The sequence below is a fragment of the Drosophila willistoni genome (assembly GCF_018902025.1).
Source record: "Drosophila willistoni isolate 14030-0811.24 chromosome 2L unlocalized genomic scaffold, UCI_dwil_1.1 Seg139, whole genome shotgun sequence".
NCBI lineage: Eukaryota > Metazoa > Arthropoda > Insecta > Diptera > Drosophilidae > Drosophila > Drosophila willistoni.
In genome coordinates, this window is record NW_025814046.1 from 2,166,850 (window position 1) to 2,191,298 (window position 24,449).

General features: G+C 36.5%; 2 protein-coding genes across 3 annotated transcripts; both read right to left on the minus strand.

The window, feature by feature from the left end:
- Nucleotides 1–26: 26 nt before the first annotated feature.
- LOC6638243 lies at nt 27–24,128 on the minus strand. Of its 2 annotated transcripts, XM_002061414.4 has the most exons (11): nt 23,288–24,128; nt 7,117–7,452; nt 6,793–7,048; nt 6,106–6,725; nt 5,753–6,035; nt 5,451–5,676; nt 5,193–5,386; nt 3,615–3,890; nt 3,352–3,507; nt 2,064–3,244; nt 27–2,003 (listed from the first exon to the last, which is right to left on the minus strand). In XM_002061414.4, exons 1-11 carry the CDS (start codon nt 23,507–23,509, stop codon nt 1,179–1,181), a joined length of 4,575 nt encoding a protein of 1,524 aa, XP_002061450.2. In that variant the 5' UTR covers nt 23,510–24,128; the 3' UTR covers nt 27–1,178. The 2 variants fall into 2 exon arrangements, with proteins under 2 accessions (XP_002061450.2, XP_023033697.1); XM_023177929.2 differs by lacking the exon at nt 3,615–3,890.
- Nucleotides 12,020–13,339, minus strand: LOC26530029. Its single transcript, XM_015179294.3, has one exon. The coding sequence runs from the start codon at nt 12,742–12,744 to the stop codon at nt 12,121–12,123; it is 624 nt and encodes a 207-aa protein (XP_015034780.1). The 5' UTR covers nt 12,745–13,339; the 3' UTR covers nt 12,020–12,120.
- Nucleotides 24,129–24,449: the final 321 nt, after the last annotated feature.

Genomic DNA, 24,449 nt, shown 5'->3' on the forward strand with positions numbered 1-24,449 from the left:
AAATTTGTTTTTTTTTAGATTTTTGGAGAATTTGTAATTTATTTAGATAAAGGATGAATTATTTAATATATATAATATATTATATATATAATAACTAATTTCTCATTTGTTTATTTGTTGTTTCTGTTTGTTTGTTGTTGTTTTTTTCGGTTTTTCCTTTTCATTTTAAATAAGTAATTATTACATTTAAAATCACAGCAGTCTTTTAAAATTAAATTTATCAATTTGTTGTGTATTATACGAACAAGGTTGTATGTTTTTGTTTTGTTATTTGTTTTTAAAGTTTAACGGAATCAAAGAGCTTACAAGGTAACGGAGCAAAAACTGCCTAGGCTATCTAACAGATTTCTAATATTATCCCATATATAATATATATATATATTAGAGAACAAAAATTTTTGCATCGCTTCGAAAATTGCACAATAAAATTTTAAAATAATATTAATTTATATATATATATATCTAAGTTAGAAATTTTAAACTAGAACGTAGAACATTTGTTTGAAAAAATTTTTGCTACTGGAATGTAATTTTTCTTGAAAATTATTATTATAAAGAAAAAACTCGCCTCTAAACTACTACTATGTGCGGAAATTTGTCTCTCTCTATATATTAAGATATTATATATATATATAAGGTTTTGTTTTTATGTACATACATATTTTGTATGTACGTAATGTGCATAACTAATATATATTTATACCGTTTACTATATATAGATCGCGTTTCGTTAAACTAACTAGTTAGGAGTCCGGAGTCTGTGATCTTTTGATTATGTTACTACAGTTTCAAGAAACGTAAATGAAATTGTTTTTTTTCGGATAGGAAAACGATTAGAAAGTTATTTACAGGATTACAACATTGAATATATGTATATATCCATAATTGCTTATATCCGTCACAAGCTAGACACACTCACTCACACATACACACAGTCTCACACACACACATGCATACACAACATATTGGACACAGACATTCTAGGATACGGCTTAAATCACAGCTACGCAGAGTTTAGGCAAGGCGAGTAGTCCATTTAGGTAGCTAAAACCAAACATAAAATATAGTAAAATGTAATCATAATAATAATGATAAAAAAAATAACTAAAAACTTAAAAGAGCCCAAGGATCACAAAAGGATAACTGGGTGTGGGGTTGTGTGTGGATGAGTTTGGTTCTCAACCCGCCACCTGCTGCATGGTTATGGTACTAATCAATTGCTGACAGATTTTTCCATATTCAAACTGATCCCCCGAGATGCGTCTCAGTTTAATGCCTTTGCCGGCACCATGATGATCACCACGATGACGTCCCTCGCACACTTGCAATTCAATTTGCAAGCCACCCGAATACTCCAGACTGAGATTTGTTGTCGCTGTCGCCGAATCGCCATAAGTGGACGACGAGGCGTTGGCAGCCATTGCAACTGCCTCCGAGACACCGACACCATGATTCGAGCTGGACGAGGCACTGCTATGTCGTGACTCTGCCCCACTATCCTCGGAGCTAATGCTACCCTTGTGTAGAATGAAACCCTTTGGCGGCATTGTAGAATCAATCGTTTGCTTCACCATTTCGAGTATCCGTGTAGAGTCCAGATTAGAGCATTCATGAGGGAGGGGAACCTCATAGCACATCTCATCGGACATGCGCCGCGAATCGCACATGGAATCGGGAGTTAGATGACCGCATTCAGTGTGATCGCCCATATCGGAATGTGAGTCGGATTTAAAGCCAGACGAACTGGCCGACGGCTCTTGGCAGGGTGATAAATTATTCGAGTCATTGCTTAGGGAATCATCGGAGAAACCAAGTGACTTGTCACTGCCCCGACGATGTGCATTGTTAGCATTAGATTGAGTTTGTCCTTGAGCATGGCCTTGTCCTTGATAGGAGCCGCCAGCCGCATGATTTGCCCCTTGCTCACAATCCAAGCTCGCTTTACGGCCAATTCCACGCGTAATGGAAGGCATATCATTGCTGGGTTCAGTGATAATAAGGCCCTAAAAGAAAAAGGTTTCCAAATTGAGAATCGATCTTCAAATGAATGACTTAGCTCTTACCTGCAGTGACATTACGGGCGTATGCTGCTCCAAAGAATCCTCACTATCCCGACTATTGTCCGAGGAGAGGGCCACCAAAGTGATCTCACTTCCCTGGACATCGGTAAGGCATATTTGTGGAGTTATGCCACCCGTACAACCAGCATAAGGTGTTCCCGTACTAATGGTATGACACATCTGTCCATTCCCATTCTCCTCCTGTATGATACAGAGATTGGGTGAGGCTGGTGGTGTGGGCACCACACGTACTGGCTGGGCAGGTGACAAATTCAATGGTTTCAAATCATAATAAGAAGCATTGGGCATAAACCAATTGGCTGACGCATAATCAGCAGCTTCACATCCGCCAACACCAACACCTCCACCACCACCGCAAACATCCATGGACAGATCCAATGGCTGATTGGCAGCTGCTCCTTCGCTGGCTGCTGAAGTGCCACGTGTTATAGAGCCACCAGCTCCAGCTCCAACGCTTGCGCCTGTGCTAAGGCCTGATATGCCCTTGGTTATCTGATGCAGAGGTGATGAGCCGCCAGCTGCGGCAACCGCATTAACTGGATTAAAAGGTCCAGTCCCAGGCAGATAAGGATTGGGTGAGCAACTGCCACTGAAACTGCTATTACTATTGCTATACACAGGCGACTGGCAACCACTGCTCGAATTGGAAGTGCTGGCCCCCAAATTGATATTACTAAACGGCCCAACCAGCTGGAGTTGGGGCTGCAATGGCAAAATCATGGCGGCAGCGGCGGCTGCCTGATGGTATTGATAGCCACAGAATGGCTGACCAAACGTTTGCTTTGCCGCAGTAAGAGAAGCATTCACCGCAGATCCAGCTCCTCCGGTCGGCAATGAAAGCGGCGATACACTATAACTATGCATGGGCTGTTGCTGCTGCTGCAGATGATGATGAAGCAGATGACTCTGATCCAAATGGCCGCCACTAACAGCCGCCGTACTCGACGATGCGTGGGCAGTGAGTCCCAATTGCGGTGCTAAATCGATGGGTACCACATGTGATGAGATTATTTTATTGGCTATTTCATAGCTAACACGCTGCTCCTTGACCAGACGATCCAAGGCAGGCATTAGGCCTTTAATGGCTTCCGGAGGAACCTCTATATCATGCCCCCGTCGCAGAGCTAACTGCATCCCAGTGGGCTTACCATGAATGGGTGAACCTATACAAAGAGAGAAATATTTATTAGAAATGTCCATATTATCCTAGAGGAATCAAAGTGAAGCCGAAGCTGAGTTGCGTTTTGTTAAGCGAATTTCTGTTTCTTACCTGGCAGACTGATTGAATTTTCTAAAAGCGGCGGACTGGGTGCAACCAAAAAGTTTCTCTGTGCAATACCTTTCTGCAGGGATTGGCATTCCTGCAATGGTCCCTGAAACTGGGATTTGGAACCCTCCGAGGCACGTCTCACCGGACTGTAGCGTCCTGATTAAGCGAAACGACAAAAGAAAAAGAGAAAAGCACACATAAAAGTTGAGTGAAAAGAAACTTAACACTGGAAATCTCTTGGTTACGTAGCCGAGATCACTTACCACCCTCCTGTACAGTTGGCAATTTACTACTAACACGATAGGCGCCACGATATTTTGCCGCCGTTGTGGGTGTCATAACAAGTGGCACTGAACCACCGGCTGCAAGTGGCAGGACACCTGTCGCAACATTGCCACCACCAACACCACCAATCATACCGCCACCCATATTGGCAAAGGTGCCATTTGGTGGCGATTGACTAAGTGATTTTAATGTGGGCGGCAAATAATCGCGATTCATGCGAGATTCAACTTCACGTATAAGCTCAGGACAAATTACTGGTGTTTGGGGGGCGGGGAGTGGAGAGTTGGGTCAAGAAGCAGTAGCAGTGGAGCGCGCAGCAGCAGCGGCAGAGGGAGCAGCAATTTGTTGTTGTTGTTGTTTGGTTGATTGGTTGCGGCAAATAATTCATTATAAAAACCAAAACAATGAAAAGAAAAATTTTAAAAAATAAACAAACAAATAAAACAAAATTATATATAACATAAAAATATTTCTAAGTTCTAATTATTTAAAGTTATTTAAAAATTTATAACAAATAAATAAACAATAATAAAAAAATTATGCAAGTTTAATTAAGCAAAGCAAAGCAAATAAAAAAAACCAGTGGCGGATCTATTTTTGTTGGAGGGCCAAATAATCTTTCAGTTTTAAGTGTGTATTCTTGGTTTCGATTTATTTTTGAACTTTAATTATCCTTTAAAGTATTGGGAATATCGCCTTGAAAGGATTTGTTTGAAATTATAAATGTGTTGCTCATAATTTTATTAGCAAAACAAAAAATAATAATAACAAAAGTATAAGAAATATTTTTGAACGGCCGTCATTTTGTCAACAAATAACGCAATATTCTGAATAAAGTCAGAATTAGAATAACATTTGTGCTAAATCTAACGGCAGATTAATGTTTAATTTTATAATTTCATTTCAGATGATCCTGCTGAGATATCCTTGCCGAAAGCTGAATGCATTTTTTTTGGTTAACTTTGAAGACTGTAAACTGTTAAACTAATCCTCGTACAGGATACAATTTTTTAGTTTACTTTACTTAGTTTACTTTTTTAGTTAACTTTAAGTTGTTCAAAGCATAATTTTAAACACTCTTTCCCTTTACAAATTTCTTTGAAAATGATTCCGAAAATAAGGCTGCCAACTAAGAATACCCCCTTAAATGGGGAAAAACAGTTTACAAAATTATAAGTCGAGGGATTAAAACCTTTGCTAGTCTTCTCTCTATACAGATTGAACTCTCAAAAAGTGCGTTTCTTTAATTTGAAATAAAGTTTTGCCCTCACTTGGAACCAACACTGATGTAACGACAGGGGAATCCCATGAAAGAGATTATAAATATTGATTTATTGCATATTTTTTTGAGCTTTTTGTGAAATTATTAATTTGACCCATGCAAAGTTTTTTTAATTAGTTAATAAATATTATAAATTATTCACATCATTTCGTGGAAATATTCATAGTCAATAAATGGAATTTAGGTTTTGAAGTATTGATATATGAGGCAGAACAAAGTCGATAAACTATTCCATAATAAAAAGGCTTTTCAATTAGTTGGTAGAGAAACCCACCTGGTGGTCTTTCGGTGACAGTCAATAGACCTGTACGTCTGGTACGCATATTTCCGCCACTGCTGCCTGGCGGCGCTGCAGCCTGATTGGAGGTGCCCGGAGTGACCTGAATGTGGACCATATCGCCGCCAACCGAAAGATCCTCAGTGCAACCGACCGTGTGTCTCTTAACACAGCCACGTTTCTGCATGTAGCTAAAGGAAATCATGATAAGGCGACATTAGTTTAGGAGCTACAACATGGAGTCACAAGTCTTACCTCTGTATTTCTTCGCTACACTCTTCGCCACTGTTTTCGGGGCAATATTGCAAGCCGGCAGCCTGTTCATTGAGGGGTGATAGCTCTTGATTGCCCGGGGAATTGATATAGTAGCCAACCGTATCCATTTGTTGAGGCTGAGCGGGCACTACAGCAGTTGATCCTGTGGCGGGATAATAAATATGCAAATTGGCTCCACCATCTGAAGCACGACGGCCAAAGGAACCTAACAAAAAAAACGCCCAGAGATCAGTTAATAAGTAAAGATAAAAAGAAGGGTCAACAGCTGATGCGGTACTCACTGGCTCCCATAACGACAGGTGGCTTAAGCAAATGCTGATCCTTGATAGTCAGATTATGCAATGGTTGATTTTGCAGCATGGGCAGATTCATTGGATAATATGGAACATTATGTGCAGGATCCTGACATTGTGGAGCACACTTAAAGTCAATTGGTGGCACATTAGGATTAGCCAAAGCCTGCTCATGAGCCACATCGCCAGGACCCACTGTATGTCGTCTGGTATTGGCTGCTCCATTAATCCCACCAGCCGTGGCACTCAAATGATGACCATGAACCGGAGGCTAAACGAAAGAGAAATTAATATTTCATTTAGATATCATGTCAAAAGAAGCAAATCCTTAAGCTACTCACCTCATTTGGTCGCGCCAGACACTCCAATTCAAAGTCACCAAACTTCTCTAGATCCACCGCAACATCCGTCCAACCGAAACCCAAGGCTGAACTCGAGGCATTTGCATTGCTTAAGGGACTGAGACGATCCAGAGATTCCTGCTTAACCATGGGCTCAGAACGATCCACCACACCCGTTGTTATGCTAGTCTTACGGGATCTTGAGTACGCCAAACTGGCATGATGCTGCAGTCTTTGGTTTTCGCGTCGCTTCTGTTGCAATTTGTCTTGCAGCAGATTATATATGGCATAGATATTATCGAAGCGTTGCTCATGCACCGACTGGGCAATCATATCGGCCGTTAGCCCTGGCAATTGCAACATATGCGTCATGACCACCGAATCCAATTGTGGTGTGGCCGAGGATGATGAGGAGACCATATCACTAGAACTTGCTAGCGATGAGGCTGATGCCGAATGTGATAGACCACTCGTCTGGGATCCCGTTATCTCCATGCAGCGTTCATCATCTTGTAGCTCCGATTGCCATTCACTTAGCCAGCGATGTTTGATAATCTGTTTGATGGCATAACGTCGATCGGGCTCCACAACAAGCATATTCCGGATAAGATGTTCGCATTCTGCAAAGAGATTAGAAACGATTAGCAAAAAGTCTTCTCCAATTCTTAAATTTAATATTTAACTAACCTTGTGACATAAAGAATGGTATGCGAAACTTTCCCAATACAACACGACTTTTTAGCTCCAATATGGTCTTGCCATCAAAGGGTAATGCCCCGCAGACCAATGCATACAGTACTACACCCAGACTCCAGATATCTGATTTGGGGCCATCGTATTCCAGTCCCTGGAATACCTCTGGCGCCGCATACGGTGGTGAACCACACCACGTTCTCAATGTGGCGCCCTCCTCATAATGATTACTAAAACCAAAGTCAGCCAGCTAACAAATGAAACAAAACACAGAACATTTAGTCAAAATTTTAAAGATTTTTTGTATTTCATGCTTACTTTAATGTTCATATCCTTGTCGAGCAGAACATTTTCCGCCTTGAGATCACGATGGACAACTCCACGTAAATGGCAATAATGGACAGCCGAAATGAGTTGGGTGAAAACACGTGCCGCCTCCGGCTCCTTCATACGCCCATTGGCTACCAGATGATCAAAAATCTCACCATTTGGGGCATATTCTGTTACCAAATAGATCATCGATTGGGATTCCATGACCTCGTAGAGGCGCGTGATATGTGGATGCCTCAACGACTTTAATATGGAGATCTCACGGAAGGTCTTGCTTAGATATTCCTCGTTGAGGCATGTCTTGTCTATGATCTTGATGGCCACCTGCAAACAATAATAACAAAAAATTGATTAAGTAAGTTTATCGTAACGACTTTGGTATACTCTGCATTAATTTTAAATTCTTGATGCAATTTAAAGAAAACTTTTCTTGGCTGTTCATCCTGATCGGGTATATACCTATACTTTCTTCTATGCATTAGTTTAATTTTAACATCATTAATGTACCCCATTTCGCCCCATTTGTCTACAGGGTATAAGCAAAGGAAGGTCGCGTTTAGTTGTGAACTATTATTCTTTGGTGTCGATTGTTTGATTTGATTTGATTGGATTTGATTTGGCTTTGGGTTTTTGGGGTTTTCTGCGAAGGTGAACGAACGTTTGGTCAGAGACAGAGACAGCAAGTGAGAGAAAGAGAGAGTGAGAGAAAGAAAGAACGAGAGAACCCAAGAAGGCGGCAGAACACTGAGTACTGAGAGCAGCGAAATTCAAGCTGTGTGGGTTTTTGTTGCCAGCCGAAAAAGTCATAAGAACAAGAGCAAAATATGTCTTGTTTGGTCGGCTGCAACAGTGGGGCAAATGTCATAAAAATATTTTAGAATAAATTTCTGTAAAAATTCAATGATAATCTTTAATTGTAATTAGAAGAGAATAGACGATTCCGACCTCAATTTTTCTCAATAAACATAAGAAACCCTATCTTTTTAGTCATGTCCGCTTGTTGAAATCACTCCGATCACATTAAGTATACATATTTTAGATCATAAGAAACCGAATCGATTACTCAGATCCCATTAAAAATACTTATTATTGATCATAAGATCATAAGAAACCGAATTGATATAGTCATATCCATCTGATAAAATTACTCTTACGCCTTCAGTTTAAAAGCCAAAAGGATCAAATATTTCGCTCTAAAATATATTTTCTTTAGAAAGGGTCATTGAAAAAGTAATTTTAGTGAGATATTTCTCACTGAGATATTTCTCAGAATACAAAAATTCTTCGAATATTTCCATTAAGAAATATCTGACAAAACAGAAAAATCACATTTGAGAAACAAAACTGATTCAAGGTAACTTATTAAAGAAGGAGGAGGACTAGAGTCCCAAAACGGCTCACACTGCAAGGTTATTTAAATTCGACGTAGGAAAATTTATCATTTAGAAATTTTAGAATTCCGACAAGACTTTATAGAATCGAATTCAGTTACTCAATTATTTATTATATTACCTTACATAGTTACTTCCTTCTACTAAATAATTCATTATGTTGGCCTATCTAAAATGAATTTTGTGAACTAATTTATGCAGAATTGCACCACTGTCTATGTGACGGGGTGGGGGAGGGTCAGGTGGGTAGGAGGCGCACAGTCTGCAGCAGTAGCAGCAACAGCAGCAACAACACACGATGACAGCGCCATACATGGTGCGCGTGTTTGGTTCTGTATCTGTGTGAGGTGGAAGATGACGATGACGACGACGATGGCGAGGTGATGATGAAGGTGATGGGCGCTAATGTGGAGGGTGGGGTTGCCGTTGTCGTTGCCGTTGCCGTTGCCGACTGAGACGACGACAACGATGGCGAGTGTTTATTTGCCTTTCGCAAAAACATTTCAATAATTTAACAAAAAGTTAAATAATTAACAACAAAAGTCAGCGCGCGCGCCCCCACTCTCCCTTCCTCCTGGTGCGTTTACCTCTCTCTCTCTCACTATCTATCTTTCTCGCTCTCTCTGCTCGGCAGTGACAATGGGAGGCAAGCAGACAGACAAACAGAGCGCAACGCAGCATCATCACACCGGTTTTTATACCCTCTAACCATAATGAGCTTACAAATGACAGGTATATTTGGCAATCGGCAAAGTTTTGCCCTCGCTAGGTAAACTAAATTGTTAAGTAACAATTAAAAAACTATTAATTAACTTAAAGCATGTTAACTTTGTGCATTACTAAAGTAATAAGGTCGTCGATGCGACTTTGGTATACCATGTAACAAAGGAAATATCTAATTTAAATGAATAAGTATTCACAGTTATACTGTATATACTCTGCTATCTTCTTCTTACTCATTCAAGCCCATAAGCACTTTAGCGCACCCAGCGGACAATTTTGCCCCTCTGATTCTTCTTGTGAAAAACGTTTATGCTTATAACTTGGTCATTTTTTATTAGATTTTTATGAAATTTAGTGAAATAATAGATATTGAAAATAAGAAGGAGTGTAACAAATTTTAAAGGTATCTCAAATGTTGCGACCTCAGGAGCTTAAGAGTCTGCGTTGTCTAGCTTAGATCAAGTCTGATATTAATACTAATCAAGAATATTATTTAAAGTTCTGTCTGTTGTCTAAATTTTAGCAAGTTTTTAATGGACGGATGGTATAATCAATGTTGTGCAATTAAGATCATCGCTCATTATTCTTAACGTAAATTATAATTAAAAATTGATGAAAAATATAAAAATTTAAGGTATCTGTAGGTCTGGCTCTAATAACTAAACATATGATATTTGTATTGCTGTTGGGTTTTGTTGTTTCTGTTGTTGTTGCTGTAGCATTTTGTCTGCTATTCAACGTTTTTAAACAAATTCGTTTCCTCTGTTTTTGTGGTTTCTGTTTCGTTTCTTTTTTGTAAATCGATGGCGACAAGCGCCAACACTTTCAATCAAATAAAATGCACTAAAGGCAAAATAATAAAACATATATAATACATATACAATAAATACCTATATAAAATATATAATATACATACATACATTGTGGGGACTTTGAACTTGACAAATATTTGTTTAATGCATTTCACGTATGCGTAATATTTGAGCACGAGAAAGATTCTCGTATATGACAGAAAATGTGGGGAGGGGAGCAGGGAGATGATAGGGAATGAAAGGGAATTCTCTCTTCCCTTGGTGAAATGTGTATTTGACACTTTACATAATTGCATGAACCGCTGTGATGGCTGCAACAGGGAAAAAAACTGATTTCAAGCTGATATTACGCCCTAGGAAATGCCAGAGCCACGTGAACTGGAATTCAAAACTGAACTTTGTTGTAGGCAACCTCCCTATTTTTCCCCAGACTTCCCCGCGCCTTGAGTCCTCAATCCCACTCCTCCCTCTCTTCGCGTTACAATTCATTTTTACCATAAAATGATGCACGACAATTGGCCAAAGTGTTTTGTCAGCGCAACTGACGGGCCAAATGGAAGGCACATGAAATGCCGTTGCCACGTGTCATTTGACCTTTTTTTTCTTCTTTTAGCGTCCCTGCCTCCGATTGAAGGGTCTCCGGCTTGGCGGTCCTGGTGAGCGTACGCGATGAACCCAACCTTAAGCCTTGATTGCCGAGACATTCAAAAATAATCGCAACAGCAAAAACAATGTCGTCGTCTTTTTTTTTATTATTGTGAATCCTTGGGCACCCCCTCAAGGCGAAATGGCATAAAGGTTCTTTGGTTATTGATTTAAACAAGAAACAACAACAACGAAAACCAACAAATAATGCCCAGGGCAAGGTCTCAAAATGTTGATTATGACTGACGACACGATGGGTGAGTAAAATTTCAATAGAAATTAGTCAGCTGGCAAATTATTGAAGCTAGACCTTAATTATGTTGCACATGGAAATGTGTTCCACTTCTTGAACTAATGAACTAATTCATTTAATCAATTTCTGTTTTAATTTGAGACAAGGGCATAACCGAAACCGCAATCAAGTTTCATATTTCTATGGAATAGTGTGAAGCATTTCGCAAGCGTTTCAATTCCACCTCAAGGACTCATTATGAAAAGAGAAAGAGATTGATTTGGGAAATCTTTCAACTAAACTTGACCATTTCAGATTGTTTTCAATAACTTTATAATTTGTTTCTTTCTTTCACTGTAAAGGATGATTCAATGTTGCTTTCGGAAAATATCGATAAAAAAGTCAATCGAACCGCCTGAGATAGCAACGTATATTTTAAATTGGATGGTAAAATTTCGGCAAGGCAAAAAAGGGATATAGCATTCCTCAAAGAGGTAGTGGATGGTGCCAGGCATGGGTGTTTCACATGCACTGTTAATTCCAAAAGCTCCTTGCTAACGAATCGGTTGGGAATCGGGCCTTAGTTATACCTTAAGGCTTTTTACAAAATATATAAAATGGTTTATAGTACTTTTGAACGAATATTGATTCGTTTTATTTAGGTTTTTATGATTCCCAAAGCAACTGGGACTAAAAACTATTTAATTTTAATTATATCTACACAAAATAAAAGAAATTATTGTGAAGTGATCCCTTTTCATATCATTCTTTCATTTCTTTCCATAGTTTCAACTCAAAGTTAAACCAATTCGCATTTTGTTTGATAACGCACAAGGGAAACCGTCCTATTTCATTCCTGAGTTCCATGTCGAAAACCCTCTACAAAAAACTTTTGAGCCAAAGTCTAAAACATTCTACATTAATTTTGATACCGCTTGACGTAAGTTTTCCGATATTTACACTTTAAGAACCTATTTGACAATAAAAAGAAGTATTTCAACGAAAGTTCAATTATTTTCCAAGGCTTAATATAAAACCTAAAATCAATCAGCTTACAACGACAAAAACAATTTATTATTTTTTACTCATACAGTATAAAAATATTTATTATACAATGTCAACTAATAATTTCAGTACAAATGCAAATAATTTTGAAGCAGTTTCAATAATATATTTTGTTTTTTGTATTTCAAAAGCTTTCTTTCCACACAAAACTGTTTTCCTTTTCCATTTTCTCATATTGTTCTTGTAGCATTTCCAATTCCTTGGAGTTTTGGATCTTTAACCTCTCCAGCTGACCATTAAGACCCACAATGCGTTCCCTTAGAGCATTCATTGTGTACAAGCTGAGTCTTTCGGGTTGGAAGACATCTTCCCTTAGCGAGCCCATATAGTGCCACATATCCTGAAGTTCATCACGTTTGGCAGTTCGATAGGTTTTTAGCTTTTCATCTAATTCAAATTTCAAGCGTTCGATTTCATTAATCAGACTAATTACTGCCGATGAACTATGCGGTCTAAGATTGTCAATACTCTTAGTATCCCGTACATCGTTAGCTTTATCTGTTTGGAGGTCATCATCCTGAAAATGTTGGGGATTCAGTTTAGTTTGATTGCATTCAAGATACTTTTGCTGAGCCTTGAGTCGTGCCAGTTCGCACAGCAGGGCGGTGGGCGTGGATGTTTTCTTTTTGCGAATTGGCTTCGGAGGTGGTATTGACTTTTGTTGGCGTGGCCTTCTCCGGGTCTCTTGCTCCTGCTCCTGCTGCAGCAGCTGCTTCACATCGTTGACTAAGTTGTCCGTGTCTGCCATTTGGCTTCACTGAACATGTGACTCTAAGTTGGCAAAACCAAAGGGTAAAACAACAACAACGTTGCACAATCTCCGTGGCCTGCCGCAGCTCTGTGAGAGTCCTTGCAAGTTCTGTTGCTGTTCTATTGTTTGGATTTCTTGTTGCTGTTTACACGCGGTAATCAAACGTGTGTTTATGAGTGTGTGTTGGGTGTGTGTGTGTGTGCGAGGGCTGGTGTTGCCAGCCGATACCGCCTCAGACTACGTGACTCCTAGGACCTCAAAGTGCCCCCCTGCTCATGTTTAATCGATACAGCGGCAGTGGCAGGACCTTTGCTCCACCTTATTCTCGTCCTTGTTTTGTTTTGTTTCGTTTCGTTTAGTTACTTCCTTTTTCCTTTATTCTTTTTCTTGTTTTTTTGTTTTACTGCACTCAATTCAGTTGTTTTTTGGATAGGCCGCTTGCAAATTTGCTTCTTCTGGGCTCTCTCCCACAACTTAAATTAGAGGTTCAATAAACTTTATTGAGGCTTTAGGACAATTTTAAAATTTCGAATTGCTTAGAACGAAGGCGAATGAAAAATATATCGATTTGTTAACATTTCCATGGCCTATTTTATTTCACGTGCCACAAAGTTGTCAAAGTGCGATGAAAATGAGGTTGCTCAAAATGAGGTAGGGGGCGTGGTGGCCCTTAGGTTCAAGCTTTATATTCTGATGAACTAATTAGAATTCGTCACAAAACATTAGGAAATTCAGAAACTTAACCACAAGCCAAGTCATTAACTAAAATGTTATCAGCATTTAATTTAAATTACAGAGAAAACGATACATTTAACTATATATTGATAAACTAGATTTAAACATAAAATACCAAAGAAGCTAACTTCGGCTATGCCGAAGTTTATATACCCTTGCAGTATACTTGGCAATAATATTTTTCCTTTTTGAAATTTCTTTCCCTGCAACTCAATTCATCAATACACAAACAAAATATTATTTCTCTTTTTACCACAAGTTTTTCTTCTTCCATCATTTTCTAAGCAAAGCACGGCACGCATACACATACAGTTCATGTAGCGTTGCGTCTGTGTGTGTATGCGTGTGCTCTGTTGATTTGATGATGGCAGTAGTAGGCAGCAAGCAGCGCTGCCGGCAGCGTTTGAACCGATTTATATTGACTGTAACTTGTGTTCTATTTATCGGATCAGATTCAAATTTTGGGATCTGAGATTTTATATCTATTACTATCATATTGGTGAATTTCATGGGGATACTCCAATTTTTGCAAAAATGTTTCTTCTAGAGCTATATGATATAGTGGTCCGATCCCAAAGATTTTCATACTTTATCTCACCCGGGTAAAAAAAAGCTCCCAAAAAAAATTTCATCCCGATAGCTCTTAAGATGGCTGAGTAAAACGCGTACGCACCGACGGACAGACGGTCAGACGGACAGACGGACATGGCTATATCGACTTAGCTTCTCATGCTGATCAAGAATATATATACTTTATGGGGTCGGAAACGTCTCCTTCTGTGCGTTACAAACATCTGACCAATTTTATAATACCCTCTGCAAGGGTATAAAAAATATAAAGCAAATATAGCAAAAGGCGAATCTGGGGTCGTGAAATGCGCAGAACTTTTCCCCTTAAGGTATGCAATCGGCTGAAAAGGTATTCATTTTTTTTCACAAATTTCTAATATTTGTAATATATTTTTGTAATTTGTAATATAGTTATCTATAAACAAATATCTTTCGAAAGGATCTACAGGATATTCCTTGAATTATTTAGATCTTTTTAAACAATTTCTTCTGGACTTTCCATATCTTAATGGTAAAAGCATAAAAACAAGATCTAATACTATACTTCAATTAAATAAAGAATACAAGGTCAAAAAAATAATGCCTAAAAGGCAAGCGGCACAGTTTCAAAGAGGAAAATTCCACAGGAGAAAAGCCCTTTGGAAAATGACAATTTTTCGTTTTAAAAGAATGAACACTAAGCTAAAACCAAAATGATAAATGTTATTTTATAAGAGGCTTTCTTTAAAAATTGCGAAATCTCACGGTCCCCTCTTAAAAGTTACTTTCTCCCTTCTCTTAATCTGGCCATGTATGCTTACTTATGTACTTTCTTGTAACTTAATAACAAATGCATTAAAAATCAAAACTAGTAAAGTTTTTAATAAACAAAATAATTGGTAATTGGTTACTGACCAATCTTAGTTGATTCAAATGTTTGATCTCTTAACTAAAACAAATGAGGTACAGCTAGTTTAATGTTGGCATATGAAATTACTTTCAAAACGTTGTGAGATAAAATATTTTACAAATTTCCTAGAACGATAACCCAATTAAAAACGTCAAAAAAAAAAGAAATGTATAACTAAATAAAACAAATTCAACACTGATTAACAAAAAGTGACATAAGTTTTTGAACAAGTTTGTTAACTAGATAAAACAAATTGTTGTTTCTGGTTCTTATCGGATGGGAGATAAGATTTTTACAAGCCTATCATCATATAATACGCAGAATTTCAAGCGATCTATCCATCAAATGGAGCTACCGTTCGCTCATTTTTTGTTTGAGGACTTTGGGGGCTTGTGAATTTGTTGGGAAAACACACACACACTCGCACTTACACGCTTACACATACAGAAGCACTTTAGAATTTAAATGAGAAGAGGAAATACTTGAGGTTACTTAGTTATCATACAGACAGACAGTCACACACTCTCTTTATGTGTGAAGGCGCGTGCTGATGGGCATACTCCCCCAACGCATTCCAACTGTAATCTTGCTCTCTTTCAAGTATGAGATAGTGGGCATACAAAGAGAGAGCGAGATGGAACGATAGAGGTAAAGAGCAAGCGCGCACGTGATTGATTTGCGAATTTGTTGGTCTTTGTGGCTAGCTTATGCGTGGTGTGTGCTGTTGTTGTTGTTGTTGTTCTTTCGCTGACAAGGAGCAATTGATAATAGTGCCCTCACCCGCCTCGAACCGCCCCCGCCACCGCCTTCTTATCAACATTTATCGACTATGTGTTTAGAACAATAACAACAAAAACAACAAACAAATCAACAAGTAGCAAGTAGACACACGACAAATTCGAACGCGTTCGCTTTTGCCCTCGGTCACTGAAATTGGAGATGAAGTGAGGAGAGTGGAGAGACAGCTCCTCCCCTCTCCCCAAATACAATCGGCCTTTTAGATTTACTGCGCACGATTTTTTTTCGCTGTTTACAAAAATGCCAAAAAAAAAAGAAACCGCAGACAGTCAAAAAAGAAAAAAAAACATACACACACACACACACACACAAACAAAAACATCTAGCAAAAAGCCGCGAAATAGTTAATGAAAAGGTAAATAATACTCTCCAACAAAAGACGAATTCATACGTTAAGTCACGGCCCAGACGTCGAGATACTTCGTAACAAAATTTCCCCTAACACAAGGCACTTCCTCCCATTGTAAATAGTCGATATTAGGCGCCAATACGTCGGGTTTGTTCCATTACCCCAAAGAACTTTGGAAGAAAATGTGGTATTTTTCGCAGAATGGAATTAACTTTTTAGCAGACGGTAAATTTTATCTGAAACTTTGTCGAATGTGTCGAACTGGGCTAACAACACTACGGCCGACAGCTTGTATTCACTTAGCACTTGTTATTCTCGCTGTATTTAAGATAACTTGATGAATACATTCCACTGTACATACACACATTCTTACACAGGTGGACAAAGCAAAAAGAAATTTACAAAAATGAAGAGATTAACAAATCAAAGCGCTTTAATTTAACCTACCATCATTTTACGAAGCTAAATAATTTTAAAATACTATTGTTTTTCCTTTAAACTACTCTAAAGTCGGTTACAAATTACATGCATAGATAATTTTAAACACTACTTAGTATCTTTCTTCTCATTTCTTCATCTGCGCCCAATATAAAGTGGTACTATTACTAGTACTATTACCTACATAATAGTTTTGTTTGGTATCAAACTTTGCATTTAAGCCGGCTCGAGGTCTTTCTTCCAAAAGATGATTATTTCAAAGGCAACACAAAAGGTGAGCAGGTGTCTGTATAACCAAGTTGTTTCACCAGCATATTTTTTTTAAGAACTCCAAAATTACAATAGACATACCATTTCTTCAACGCTAAAACTAGTTGGGAATTACAACTAAATGAAGCAAACGAAAAAAAGATTGGCCAAGCCTACAATACCGAAATCCTTATAACTTATAAGAATCTTATTAAATACAAGTCCTTTTTGAATATAATTTAACGTGACCTTTTTCGCCGCGTTTAAAGTTTAAACTAGTACTAAACCATGAAATAATTTCAGCCACACAGGACAACTGCTTCCTCTCACCTTCTCTAGATTCGACACTCTTAAAAAAATATATACATATGTATTCTTATTCCATCTGTTACACACATTCATGTTAACTTTTTCAATATACCCCTGTACAACCATCAAAATGATGGGTACAAAAAACTTAACTATTTGTTGTTATTTCTTTCACTGTCTTCATTTTTTATTTTGTCTTCCTTTTTTTTTTATTTTTGGTCACAGTCTCTGGCATATTAAGTAGATCTTCAAACATGTTTTTCGGTCTGCTGGCCAAGAGTTATCTATGTATGTATGTTTGTATATGTGTATAGCATGGCATATAGAAATAGCTAAAGATCAATCAAAGTAAAGAGAGTCGAGAGTGAGTGAGAGATCCACTTAATTGCATCAATTGGAGCATTTTTTGTTGTTGTTAATGGTGGCCCAATGCTGGCTGGCTGGCTGGCTGGATAGCTGGCAGGGCAAGCTAAAACAGTTGCCAAGGCAACTCACAATTCACGCGCCATAAAATCCAATTCAATTAAAATGCCAATTAAGTACAAAATAATTTTACTTTTTATTATTTCTTTTTGCTAGAACATTCCAAATTGATTTAAAGCATACCTAAAAAGTAAACATTTGACCTTTATAATGCAGTCAACTATCCTTCAGAGTTGAAAAGTTATGGGCAATTAGTGCTATTTGAAACGTCAAAAGCTATTGTGTTAAATAATTTAATACATTTTCTACATGCAAATCAATCAAATGTCTATTTAGTTTAAAGTTCAACCTCAGAAGACCTATTAAGGATAAAGATTATTGAGTATCACATAACATTATTACATTTTTCTAATAGAACTCAAAGTTAGTATTATACTAGTACTTTAAGTTTCAAAATTGTTTAAAGAGACCTTTATTAAGGTCTTTCTTGTTCACCTCTTCTTTTTGTGTTTATTTTAGAAAAGATATACAAGTTACTTCCTTTGAAAATCCTTGAAAACATGCAAAAATCATTTACATATAGTTGAAAATCGTTTTCAAGTTTAAAGGAACTTGTAATAACAGTAAAGCGAGCCTTTTTAAATCTCGAATGGAGAACTTCTTCGCATTTTCGTACTCTATGTTAAGGGAATATAGATGAGAAACTAGGTTACAAGTTGTTTATTTTGCAAATCATTTCGATTGCTAATCCTTAGATAACAAACTAAACAATTTCAATTCGCTTAACTTTGAACATTTTGCCATTTTGGACATTGATAATGTTAATAGTTATTTGCAAATGCGCTTAAGAGATAAGGCTAAGCTACATACATATATAGCAAAAGGCAATATAATAATGCCCAAGCATACTTTGTACATACCAAGTATATATAGTATATATTCATATACATATATATGTACATTGCATTTACACACACCCCAATATATAAGATAAGTGTAGGTGCCCCCACAGGTGGACCTTGAAATTGACAAACAGCTGCGTGTGTGTTTTCTGTTATCGGAAAGAAAGTTAATTGTGGCTAAAAGAGAGACAGAGAGAGAGGGAGAGAGAGAGAAAGAACAATATATTCTTTCTTGTGGTTGTCGTTGAATTTTACAATTGCAAATTCTACGATAATTATTAATATCGATATACCGAAACAACAAAAAACAAGAAGAAGAACAAGACGAAAATGTGTGGTGGGTGGTGTTTGAAAAATAAAGCTCCACGTGCTACTTATTCGCAAATACTCAAATATTTAAACGAACAATTTACATCTTTGATTGGTGTTGTTTTTTTCACTCTTTGAGTCATTTTGATACCCTTTAGCATCTAATCAAACTATCTTTTAAAGTTCTTTTATGCAGAATCATGAAACTATGTTTGGAAAGTGTTTTAAGTAAAATCCTTCGATAACAGAGCGAGGTTAAACATAATAATTATTAATTATAATGTAACAACTTTTTAGAATTTCTCATCGCACTAAAGAATTTCTCATCGATTAAATAATCATAAATAAGCTCCCTAATCATGACATAAATGACTCCTTTGTCGAAAGAAAATTATACCCTAGCACCGACTTCTTTTGATGCTTATAATCCTGCTTATAATCCTTTCTTTTAGTCAGTTTCAACTCAATTTTGAGTCACATTTTTAATCATTAACGACTAGAGTTATCGATTAAAGGTGCGGGACTCTTTGAAAAAGAAATCATTTTGAAATCATTTTTTGTATCATACGAGACATATTTAATAGTTTTAGTGTCAAATTTTAATAAAGACCGATTATTTGTAAAGTCTTATTTTAATCAAATCAAAATAGGTTTTTTATGTTAAGACAATCTTCCAAATGCTGGGTGGGTAAAAATCATAAAATTAAAGTATTAAATACTAAAAATCATAATACAGATGATAAAATGTCTATTATTGAAAATAAAATACAATTACAATTGAATTAAATTGATAAAAACTCATAAATTGCTAATATCACTCATATTCGACACAAATTTAAATAATTTTATGCATTTATTCTATGCAAAATGAATAAAAATTGATCTTGACGTACAAGAACTTGTTTTTATATTACTCAATATTACTAATACGCCATGTCGTTCAATATTTTAGCATTAACTAGTTTGATTTTTGAGATATTAACTGAAGAAACTTGATGTTTATTATTTATGATAGAAAGAATATTCATGCCAAAAAAACCAGTCATTGATAATATGGGGGTAGGGGTGGGGGAAACAAAACTGGTTTACTTTTACGCGATTTTTATCTATCATTAAAATTTATGTTGTTCTTCTAATGGTATATTAGGTATCTGAAAGTCGGCTCCGTGACTTAATGTTATGCTGTTTGGCTATTCCCTTCCACACAGCTGTTCTTTGTCTGTGTGTGTGTGTCACTTGACAAACCCAATTATCATCTGCGGACAGATGCAGCTGTTTTGCATATCCAGCTGCTGACCAGAAATCAATACACCGTTTTTTTTTTGTCTCTGTTATCAGACGTTACAATATTATGAAAAAACTTTCAAGTGCATTTGTACTTAAGTAACTTTTACAACAGGAAATTTTGCGAAACAAAAGGAAGAAAAAAAGGAACGGAAACCAAATTTTGTGAATGTAAATAACAAGACAATGTAAAATTCAATTACTTCCTTAAGTGACACACACACACACACACTCACACAAACATACACCGTTACACATACAGATGGAAAACCCATTAGCATCGTACTGTTTGGCCCCTTCAGACTTTTTTTTGTTGGGCCCACAGGGCGTATGTGTGTGTTTGTCTCACTCTTTGTGTGACGGAGATAGTCATACATTTTAAACGCTTACAAATGCGTTTCAATTAGCATCTGTCGACTTGCCGATTTACTTTATCATACATATACTTATATATCAAATACACACAAGAACACACACACACATGTATTACCTATATATATATGTTCATTCATACAAACATATAACAAAATACAAAACACAATTTTCTATACTCTTTTGGTCCTTTAAATTTGCAATGTGATCTATCAAATTTGGTTTCTTTTTATTACCTTTGGCCAACAATAAAGTTTATATCACTTGAACAAGTTTTAATAACTTTCATCCACTATTATCATTACGTTTAAGTTTTATAATCCAAAATCCAGCCTGAAGGCCATTATCGCTCTGGCTTCTTGTAAGAATTAAATCTTTCTTACAATTAAATAATAAAAATAATCCAAAATTAACCCAAAAACCACTTTGTTATCCTTGAAATTTTAGATATACATAATCGAGCTAAAATGAATCAGCTTATAATTATCTAACAAAATTTTTTTATTACTGTATCTTAGATCTTTAAGGACACTTTTATTATTTAATGATTTAAAATCTTACACAAATCTTAAAAATTTGATAAGTTTAATGTTTCATTTTGATCATCGATATGCAAGAATAAAGAATAAATAATGTAATATCATGAGACAACATTAACTGAAACACTTACTAACCTTGGCTGTTTGACATTGAAAGACGTTTAAGTCATATAATTTAATTAGTTCAATAATATTTGTCAATTTAAGTTAAATATTATTAAGAAACCAACAACTTATCTATTAAAATAGTTTATTTTTTAACCAAAGCTCCTTTGATTTAAATTTAATTAACTGATTACAACTAAAAGTTGGATAAAAGATCTAAAATGTAGTCAAAAATGGTTTAATCAACTAACTTTTCTGGGTAAGAGTATATAAGAATAACAACTACATATAGCACCAGCAGCAGCATCACTAACAACAACAACAACAACAACAACAACAACAACAACAACAACAACAACAACAACAACAACAACAATAACAATAACAACAAAAGAGGCAAATTCGTTGCCGTCGATTGGTAAATTTGTTTTGTCAATAAATTGTGTAAATAATAATTATTATACACATATTTACGCGGCAATAAACAATAAAATAAAAAATTCTTACTAAAATCAATTTGATTTAACCAAATGCGCAAAAAACACAACAACAAAAAAAAAACAACGACAAAAGAAAGTTACTCTTACTTAGGCGGAAGGAATCTCATCCTATATAGTAACATTAATATTTCTTCTACACACACATATATATGTATGTATATAATGTATGTATATAATTATATATATTGTAAATACATACTTTATCTGTTTGATCCTAATTGTTTTTGCATACAACAATATTATACTAAATTATGACCATTTATCGCTCTGTTACTTTTTACACCAACAGCCATAGAAAAAAGGCAAAAAAGTGAGTAACTTGTAATCGAAAATATATTGAGATCATCGCGATGATAGAAAGAATCGTTACCTATGTATTATTATAATTTAATTACTCTGTTTTTTTTTCTTGTAATATTTAGTTGCTTGACACGACGACTCAAGAACAGAAGGACCAAACAACTTTAAAACAATAACTAATAATATATCGATAATTCGTACCCCGGTAAATCGAAAATCTCTGTTCCCTTGCCATTTCGAATTATCGAGACTCGACTGTAATCTTCATTCGTTGAATTCATTCTAATGATTTCGTGTCTATATTATTGTCTCCGTCACATTATATAACATAAAACGTTTCATATTTAGAGCCTGGAACTAAATGTATATCGAAAGAGCTACACCATTTGGATATATAACCTTAAAGGTTTCTTCTTGCTCGGTGGTTTTCTAAGATGTTTTAAATAGCAAAAACCTTTATGATCAGGAACTACTGTGACCAGTCAATGCTATATGGCTCTAAGACCATGACCATGGAGGAACGGAGGGATATGTTCACGGGGTCCCCAGTTAAAAATAATATCAAAATGTAATGTAGTCAGAAATTTTTGATAAAAAGAATGCCAGACAAGAATTACAAAATGGTTTTGAAACGATAAGAGGCACTCTAATGTTTCAAAATATAGAATACTACTGACAAGGGGAAGTTCGGGTGTACGAAACACCGATTTTGATGAATTTTGGTTATGTTGTAGAAGACCCTGTCACTTGAGTCTGTGTTAAATATATAAACTACTAGTGCCCGCTTTTGAAAAATTAAAATTGCGACTATAATTTGAGATTTAAACTATCCTATCTCTCAAGTTAGATCGAACTGCACATGGTGTGCGAATTTTATTATAATCGGTAAAGTGGTTTAGGAGTCCACTGAGGACAAACATTGTGACACCGAGGGGACTCCAAGCAGCTGGGCGGATTAGCGGAAATTGACGAAACCCTGGTTCAATATTTTCAATAGAAACGGCAACTTGGTTCAATAAAATAGTGCCGAAATATTTAAGACAGCCTCAAATGACGGAGTGTTCTACAACATATCCAAAAATATCATAAAAATCGGTGATTCGCCTACCCGAAGATCTCCTTGTCAGATTCGTGTTGATTAGAAAATCTGGTTTCTAGAAGGCCATGGAAATTACCTTAGTTGTAATCTTGAGGATAATAGTTAAAGATTTCTAATGCAAAGTCAGACAATTGTCCGTCTTTTTAAGCCCGCAACTGTTTGATAATGCACTATATCTTTACAAGAATTGGTAATTTCTAGTAAATAAAGGCCGTACACAGAACTAATAATTTTCTTCATAAACTGCTAAACTTTCCATAACCAAGACCGATTTCCGATGCAAATCTCTTTTCTTGATTTGCCAAAAAACACAAAAAGCGTTTCATTTATTTTTACTAAGAGTATGATTCATGAAATGCATTAAACTCACCTTTGTTTTAGTGACAATATTTGTGGCCAACTTGACAACGGCGAAATTGCCCTTGCCGATGGTCTTTTCCAGTTCATAGTAGCCAACGCGAAGGAGTTTATCCACAGATATTTTACTTGTCGATGGCACTTTGTAGTTTTGTGGCGTTGATGTCGATGTGGATGCTGTAGCTGGAGCTGGAGCTGAAGCTGTTGGAGTGGGTACATGGGTATTGGAGGCCATAGCTAAGGCTGACTTTCTTCTGCTGCTGTTTCTTCTTCACGATGTGGTTGTTGTTGTTGTTTTTTTGGGGATATGAATTTAAGGGGGAGAGAGAGAGAGAGACACTTGGAGATGGTGGAGCAGGAGGAGGTTGACTCTCGTAATTGCTTGTAGCACAGGAAATTTCACTTAAAATGCATTTTCTTTTGCCTGCTGGCGGCGCAAAAACTTACACACACACACACGCGAGATAGAGCGAGAGAGAAGGGGCGGGGAGTGGTATGGTGGGGACACTCTCTCACACATACACACACACAGAGACAGCAGCGCCGCCAGCAAAAAATATATTTAATTTAATTCGATTTGGAGCGCAGCTTTAATTGAAGGCTTTGTGTGAGCCAGCGCAAAATATATCGAGAGAGACAGTGAGAGAGGGGATTAAAGTAGGGGGGAGAGAGGGCAAGTGAGGTCAACGGCAGCTAGGCTGCTTTAGGCTGCAACTGCAACTGCGGCGGCTCCAACCAAAAAAGATATGCCGCGGGGCCATGCCCCAACCAAAAATTTGAAACGTTTTCGACACAAAATTTCCAAAAACTTGTGCACTTTTCTTTTGTATTTTTCTTTTGGATTTTTGTTTTTTTGATTTATTCTTTAAATTTTTTTTCCAAATTTTTTGTTTTGTTTTGTTGTTTTCATTTCACAATTTTTACACTTTATTTGTGGCACTTTTTGTTGTTGTTGTATTTACACCTTTTGAGTAGAAAGAAAGGAAAATTTATAAAATATTTGTATTTTTTATTGTTATACACATTTTATTATTTGATTTTATATTGTCTTGACCAGCAACAAAAACATCTCCGATTTATCTGTCTTCCTGTTATTCTATTGAAAATATACCCCACACATTTTTTTGATGTATTTCAGTTAGTTAGACACATAAAAAGATGAATATCAACTTTTA